This window comes from Coffea eugenioides, chromosome 8 (genome assembly GCF_003713205.1).
Source record: "Coffea eugenioides isolate CCC68of chromosome 8, Ceug_1.0, whole genome shotgun sequence".
Classification (NCBI taxonomy): Eukaryota; Viridiplantae; Streptophyta; class Magnoliopsida; order Gentianales; family Rubiaceae; genus Coffea; species Coffea eugenioides.
Window position 1 is genome coordinate 41,288,784 of NC_040042.1, and position 8,651 is coordinate 41,297,434.

Below are 8,651 nucleotides of genomic sequence, written 5' to 3' on the forward strand. Positions count from 1 at the left end.
AAATAGTCCAACCAGTACCACTGGCGGAAATCACCAATTGAGAAAATACTCTCCAACCGTCAACAATACCAATTGTGGAAAATCCGAAACAGAACCAATCAATATTAGAAATTGGGGAATGAAGTCCAAATACCTCCACCAGTACCTCGCGGATTCGGGCAGAGGCGGATGGCTTCAGGCGCGCAAGTGAGACGCGTGGGTGTGGTGGCGGCGTGCTGCGGTGCTAGTGGCTCGCTCGCGGTCGTCAGCAGCGACGGTGGTGACTTCGTCGGCGCTGCGAGGGAGGATGAAGGGCGCGGGTGGCCGGCCGTCGCGTGCGGCTGAGAAGCTGTCCTGCGCGCGAAGGCCTCTGGGTTTCGTCCAAAGAGGAACGGCGAGTGGAGGAGTTGCGCGTGTGAAGGGTCTGGCCAGGCAGAGCTCTGGCCTGCTGCGTGGAGTCTGCGGCGCTCAGCAGCGGTGGCTGTGAGAGGAAAAACTCGCGCATGGGAGGTGCCCAAAGCAGCGGCGGCGGGCTCGGCGCTGCAGCCTCGCCGCACGGGCTTCGGTGGTGGAGATCTGCATCTTGGGCGGCGCGAGCGGTGGGGAGCAGCGGCGTCGCGTGCGGCAGTGGAGCTTCAGCAGCGGCGGTCAAGCTGGAATGGAAGCAGCGTGGGTAGTGGAGAGAGGGGGATGGTGGCGCGCGGTGGAAGAAAGTAGCCGCTGCTGGCAGCTGGCACCGCTGGTTGGTGGCGAGGAAGAGCTGGAATGGGAGGCGGCGTGCGCAGATGGGAGCAGAGGAGAAGCAAGAAAGAAAAGGGAAAGAAAGAAGAAGAAAGAAAGAAAAGAAAGAAAGAAAGAAAAGAAAGAAAGAAAGAAGAGAAAAAGAAAAAGAAAAAGAAAGAAAAAAAAGAAGTTTTTTTTTTTTTTAGGCTCCATTTGAGCTACGTTGAGAAATATTTTTTTTCTTTTTTTCTTTTTTTTTTTTTGGTTTTTTTTTCTACGGACATTAATTTTTTTTGAATTTTGGAAACTAAAGCTACGGTGATAAGAAAAATTTTCTTTTTTTTTTTTTTTTTTGAATCCTTACCTTTCCCGCGAACGTGGCGCGGGCACGTCATGAGGGCAAGAGAGCTCTCTGACCGTGAGCTGCCTATACGTCATAGCGCGGGCACGTCATGAAGGCAAGAGAGCTCTCTGACCGTGAGCTGCCTATACGTCATAGCGCGGGCACGTCATGAGGGCAAGAGAGCTCTCTGACCGTGAGCTGCCTATACGTCATGACGCGGGCACGTCATGAGGGCAAGAGAGCTCTCTGACCGTGAGATTTTCCTGCAACATGACGCGGGCGCGCCGAGTCAGATAGACACCTACAAATCATCAAAAATGAAAATTGAGACCCGAAATCAATCAAATTCAAGGAAAACATATTTAAACTATCACACGAAATAAAAAAAAACAATTAAAAGGAATAATTGGGTTGCCTCCCAATGAGCACCTTTCTTTAATATCTTTGGCTAGACATTATCATGTTTTGCTCATGGAGGATAAAATCTTGTGGCTCGCTTCAATGCTTCATCTTCAATGTGATCCTGGTAACCCTCATAGATGGAGTAATCTTTGAACACACAAGCTACGGTCTTCCATGGACTAGTTGATGTGCCAAATAATCAAGCAGTGATCTCAATTTTTCATCCACTCCTCCATCAAGAGCACTCAACGGTTCAAGATATTTGACCATAGCTACTCTTAACTTATTTCTGCCATGAGACTCAAAAACTTCCGGTGTAACAAAATCAATCTCATTAACAGAAATCATGGAGTAAGAGTTAAGAAAATGCGGGTTAGGGAATGGAGATGGTGTCACCATATTTGATGATTCTTCACTGGATTCTTTCACTTGAATGGGTTGCGGTTGGGGTTCCATTTCTTCCTTTTCGGCTTCTTTTTCAACTGCATCTGTAGATTTCTCATTTTGACACTCTTGCATCTCCTCATCACTAGTCAAGCAAATTGCACTCTCATTTTCTTCTAGATCAACAATGGTTTTCGAGGGCAATTCTTCCATTTGAGAAGCCAATCGATTTATTCTGGATGTCAATAGACATAGTTGATCTGCCAGATAACTCATTGCATCCTTCATCATCTCATTCCTCATTTGTGTCTCCTGTTGGAATTGGTATGTATTAGTAGCTATTGATTCAACTATTTCTTCAAGAGACATACCTGACATAGATGACGATTCTTGAGATTCATACTGCTGAAAATTCATTGGCCCCGTTGTATAATTATAATTGGAGTTATCCCACCATCCTTGATCATACCCGTTTGGATTAGGGTTATACCACGTTTGAGACCAGGGTGAAAATTCTCCATAATTATTGAATGGGACACTCAGATTATCTTGATATTCGGGGCACATACCGGTTGAATGATCCTTGGCATAACAAATTTTACAGGTTGCAGCAGCCATTCTTTCTCTAATAGAGTTTAGTGCCTCTGAATATGCAAACTTAGAAAAAAAACAAGCCTCATTGCCTTCCCTGGAAACAAAATCCAGTCTATCACCAAAATACGGAGTGTTAGAAGCCATAAACTATATAAAAAAAATAAGAGAAAAATAAATAAAAAAAATGAAAACAAGATGACCTCAAAAAGAAACAAATAACTAGCGCCAGTCCCCGGCAACGGCGCCAAAAATTGACAGGGTGTCGAAGCCTGCACGATAATAAAATTAAACCTAATTGCCAGTTAAAATGACCAAAACCCAATTCCAAGTACTGGAGCAGGGACTCTAGGTGTGCAATGGGTTACTTGATTCACCCTGTTCCCGAAGAGTTTGCTTAATCCGATATACCCGAATGGAATGGTTATTTTTTTCACAAATAATTATGAATTTGTAGACAGGGCAAGTAGGGTCGTATCCTCAGGGACTGGGTATATTTGTTTCTTAAGAAATTCAAAGTAACACAGGGGGTGATTTTGTAGGAACGACGGCAATCAAATAAATTCAAACAAGAAAATAAAAATAAATAACTAACTAGAAATTAAACCACAATTCACTGAATTTAGAATAACAATAATTAAAGGCCTAAATCAATTAAAACAAGGAAACAATTAAAAATAAAATAAAGTAGGCAACTAAAAGTCAAATGGCAATTTACTAAAATCAAGGTAATATTAATTAAAGATCTAGCCAAGAAATAACTTCAGTAATGGTTCACCTAATTGATCATCGAAGCAAAGGCAATCCCAATTATTTATCAATAAATAGGTTATAACTACCAAACAAGCGATGGCAGTCAATCCCTCCTTACTGTGTCGGTGATCAAGGTACGCCCGTTAATCACTGCTCTAATTGAGAAATAATCTTAGGTACGCCCGTAAAATTTAATTTCTCAATTACCTTACGTATTAGAGGAGTCCTATTCTAACCAAATAACACACTACCAGGGTTATTTTAGATTAGTCCGCGTATCCCCCTGACACGAATCTAATCGTGCCAGTTGTCACTATTTCAGGACAATTAAACAATTACGGATTCAATGCCCCAATTGACAATAGGTTACCAAATCAATTAATTATCCGGATCCAAGACAATCAATTAATTAAATAACCATAAGCATAGCAATCACGAAATATGCGGATATCAATAAATAAAAGGAAAAATTTAGATTAAAACGATCTCACAATTTTTAGACAATTTAAAGCATCCGTCGTTTCTTGACTAGAATGAGAAAATTAGTTCATATTTGATGAATTAAGTCCACGGGAAATTTCAGCAAAAGTCACGGCCACTGTCTGCATTTCAGGAAGCCGCAATTCGTCGAACAATTGAAAGGCGAGTGAAAGTTACAGGTAACAATTGAGTCTTTTAATTGTTTCTAGCTTCCGTAGAGCAAAGTCACTCAAAAGGTACAAGAAGGAAAAGTCAAAGAAAGTAGGCTCCAATTCTTTGCTCCTGACATGCGTGGAGACAAAAGCAATGAAAAACTACCATAAGCTAACAAGGAAAAGTCAAGAATAAGTTCAAGGGAAAAGTCAAAAACTAAGAATGCTCCTCTGCTGCCATCCGTGGAGATTGCCTATAAAGGCTAAAGAGAAAATCCAAAAAGTGCGGCTAAAGCCCCCAAAAAAACTAAAACTCTCCGGTGAGCCGCGCCCCTTGCTATTTTTCTTGTTTTGGTTTTTATCCTCTTCGTCTGCCTTGGATGTGCGGCAGCTCCAGGGAAAATGCATTTTGGCCCAAAATGACCGGAAAGGGCTCGTGTCCCTTTTTCCCAAAAATACCCTTTCAAGCCTTCAATTCAATTTCCTTCCCGATGACTGCCAAAGTGGCCTTAATTGTGGCATTTTTTATCTACTCTCTGAAATAAATGTAAATTATGAAAAATGAGTAGAATCCAGCAATTAATCCACATCAAGTCAGGTAATAGGGGAAATTAATGATAAAATAAATAGTAAAATTACGACCTATCACTAACAACAGGTTAAGCGGGCACATACCTAAAGAAATTGGAAATCTGGAGAAGCTCAAGGAGTTATACCTCATCACCAACAACTTAACAGGTAATAATTGTGCTTTGCCTTTGTATACTCACATGGTCAAACAGCGGTTAATAGTTTTTTTTTTTCCCTGTTTGACACAAGGATTAGAAAAGCGTGTTCAAGTGAAATCAAAAGATATATACATACCATTCATACTGTTCAGATGAAATCAAATAAGTATATACATAGGTTTTAAAAAAATATTCATACACATGATCAATGAGGGATAAAAAAAATCATTTTGTGAAATGTTAAGGATCGAAAAATTCATTTTGTAAAATGTGATAAACGAAAAAAAATTTTTTTGTGAAATGTGAGAACTATGGAATGAATTATGTAAAATTTGATTTGATATTCTGTCCTTAAAAAATGCTCACGTACAAGATACATAATGGATTCCAGCCAAAAACTAGTTGAAAACTTAGATAAGAACCAAATTTGATCAATGTAAATTTGCAAGGGACGTAAAATTACACTTCTAAAAGTAAGGGACGAAAACAATCATTTTGCAAAATGTGAGAAACGTTTTAAACGATTTTCTCTTTTCAAAAAATGGTCAAAATTGTCATCAATTAGACAAATTACAAATGCACGTTTGTTTTAGGCATGATTTAACATACCTCCCCTAACATTCATGACAATTATAGGTGGTACCCTCTAAATTTGAAAAATTACACCTACATCTCCTCTTGGTGTATTTATCCCAAATAATATTTCGCTTTCATCATAAACACATTTTCCAACCCACCTTTTTATATTCTCAACCACCTTTTTATCTCACATACATCACATCACAAAAAGTGTTACAATAGTTATTCTAAATAATATTTCAAATAATACCCAATCCAAACAAACCAAAAAATGACCTTTACGAACTACAAAATGCAACGGCTCCATGGAGGGAATAATGCATTTGAAGTTAAATTTAAAAAATCATTTAATAGAGAAAAAAAAGAAGAAGAATGACAGCAATAGATTCTATCTCGTCTTAGCCACCAAAATCACCTAAATCTTTCTCAATATGGTCATAGTTTGGGAGGGAGAAGAATTTAGATTCCTATAAACAATAAAGTGTTACTGAACTAGCATCCAAGTTTTTTTTTTTTTTTATAATTCTGCCAGCATGAATAATTTTTTATTTTGAGGGAAAAGGAATGGATTTGGTAGATAATTTTCTTAAAGTATGTGAGTAGTATTTTTAGTTCAAAATTATTAAGGAACTTTGTATTTGTGGAGGAAAATCAAGTAAGGGTGATTTAGGATTATCAATAGCAATATTTTGTTTACATCAGCAAAGTGAGCCCCAAACAAATTTCTAAAAAAGGTTTTTACTTTTTCAAACTTAGAGGGTATTGCTTGCAATTGTCATAAACCTTAGGGAAGGTTTGTGAAACTGTTCCTTTGTTTTAAGTAAATCCATGTTTGCATTCTGTCGGATGTGGATGTAAGAAGCAGAGGATTGTAAACTTGAAAGGGCAAGACATATATGGAGGTGAATATGGAGAAAATTAGATTATTTTCAAACTTTTACGGAGGAGAGTTGTAATATTACAAGTGGCTAAAGTTGAAATTTTAAAAATTGGAAGGTCTAGGTTCAAATTTCCTTTTTCCCTCGCTACTTTTTTAAATCTTATCCTTCTCTTGCTATAATATAAAATTAAAAATTTCCCTTTGGGCAGCCTGCTGCTGCAACGTCCCTCTCTGATTCTTTATTCCAAAAGTTTAAAACATGATTACCAACACAAAATGTCGCTTGCTAGTTAGATTTCGATCAACTAAGACCGTCTTCAATATATCTCTAAAATGAATATGATTAATTTTGTCTTGACATCAAATTGTTAGGTGTAATTCCCCGAGAGATTGGCAATCTATACGGTTTAGAGCTTCTCGTATTGGGGAGTAACAACTTGACAGGTAAATGTACAGCTTCACCATTACTTGGAGTAAGTTTTGGGTGAAATGAATTCATGTCATATCTATTTGAATGTCCATAAACTTCATCAGATACTCCTACTTTCTATGGAAAACATCCACTAAAGCAAACTTAGAAGTTCCTGAAGAGGTCTATATATATTCCTTGGACGTAACTACTTAGAAAGTTTGTCACAACATTTACATACTTTAGACAAGCATAAATCCAATGATTATTAACCACATTTTTACATTTACCATCTTTTTTTTTTTATTAACCCCTTTCTGTGCTGCATTGGAACGATTATTATGTGGAGAAACATTTTATATTATTCGCTCTACCATTTTTTTGGTATTTGTGATGTTAGCTGCTTGCCGACTTGTATGATTGGCAAGCATGTATGGTGAAGATTCACAACTCACAGGTAATTTCTGAACCAGATTCTCTTACTAAGTTGTTGGCTAAGTATGATGATGTCTTTGCAGAACCAAACACCCTTCCCCCAAATAGATGCCATGATCACCAAATTCCCCTCAAACCAGATGCCCAACCATTCAAAATTCCTCCCTACAGATACCCTCATGTACAAAAAAATGAGATTGACAGACAGGTGAAAGATATGTTGAACTCTGGCCTTATACAAGATAGCCATAGCCCCTTTGCATCACCTGCTCTTTTAGTAAAAAAGAAAGATGGGAGCTAGAGGCTTTGTATTGATTATAGGCAACTGAACAACCTCACTATTAAAGATAAATTTCCTATACCTATTATAGATGATTTATTGGATTAACTATATGGAGCCAAGATTTTTTCTAAAATTGATCTGAGATCGGGCTATCACCAAATCAGGATGAATCCTGATGACATCCATAAAACTGCTTTTAGGACTCATTCTGGTCTATATGAATTCTTTGTCATGCCATTTGGTCTAACAAACGCCCCAGCCACCTTTCAAGCACTAATGAACTCTGTCTTTGAACCTTATATAAGGAAATTTGTTCTTGTGTTCTTTGATGACATTTTAATCTATAGTCCAGACTCCAAGAGTCACCTACACCACTTATCCATAGTTTTGGAAACCCTGAGACAACACTCTTTGTTTGCAAAGATATCTAAGTGCTCTTTTGGTCAAGACCAAGTAGAGTATCTGGGACACATAATTACTAGTGCAGGGGTGAAAACTGATCCATCCAAGGTGGAAGCTATGCTGTCCTGGCCAACGCCCTCCTGTGTAAAGGCTCTCAGAGGATTCTTGGGCTTGACAGGTTACTATAGGAGGTTTGTTAAGGGGTATGGGGAGATTGCTAAGCCTCTTACTGAACTGCTAAAAAGGGATCAATTTGCATGGAGTACTGCTGCAGAAACTGCATTCCAACAATTGAAGCTGGCAATGAGTGCAGCACCAGTGTTGGCATTACCTGACTTCTCAAAGCCATTCCTGCTGGAAACTGATGCCAGTCAGAAAGCCATTGGTGCTGTTCTAATGCAACAGGGGAGGCCAATAGCTTATTACAGCCAAGTACTGGGACAGAATAATCAAGCCAGGTCTACCTATGAGAAGGAACTCTTATCACTCATCACTGCAGTTCACAAGTGGAAACACTACTTGATGGGACACCATTTCATTATCAAAACTGATCATGAGAGTCTCAAATACTTGTTGGATCAGAAAATTAACACCTCTCTCCAACAAAAATGGCTGGTTAAACTTATGGGAATGGATTATGAGATTCAATACAAAAAAGGGAAGGAAAATGTAGTTGCTGATGCCTTGTCAAGGAGGGGTGACTTGGAGAATACAGCAGAAACATCTGTGCATACTATCACTGCCATCAAGCCTCAGTGGTTGACCATGGTAGTTGAGAGCTACAACAGTGATGAGATGGCCAAGGAGGTTCTGCTGAAGTTAGCTATGGGAGCTGACGCATTACCAGATTACTCCTATAACCAGGGAATTCTAAGGTTCAAAGGAAGGGTGTGGATAGGAGCAGATTCTGAATTAAGACAAAGGCTGGTTTCCTGTTTTCATGATTCTAGTCTTGGGGGACATTCTGGGAATCTTGGTACTTATCAGAGGATTAAGAGTTATCTATACTAGCCTGGAATGAAGAAGGAAGTGGAGCAATATGTACAGAGCTGTGAGGTCTGCAAAAGGAGCAAAAATGAAAATTGCCCCTATCCAGGTTTGCTGCAGCCACTGGCCATACCTGACCAA

The 8,651-nt window shown here is 39.0% G+C and overlaps 1 protein-coding gene across 1 annotated transcript; it reads left to right on the forward strand.

Annotated features, from left to right (window-relative positions):
* The first annotated feature begins 482 nt into the window (after positions 1-482).
* Positions 483-7,139, forward strand: LOC113780793. Its single transcript, XM_027326570.1, has 3 exons — positions 483-648; positions 6,367-6,467; positions 6,804-7,139. The coding sequence occupies exons 1-3, from the start codon at positions 483-485 to the stop codon at positions 7,137-7,139; spliced, it is 603 nt and encodes a 200-aa protein (XP_027182371.1).
* The last annotated feature ends 1,512 nt before the right edge of the window (positions 7,140-8,651 follow it).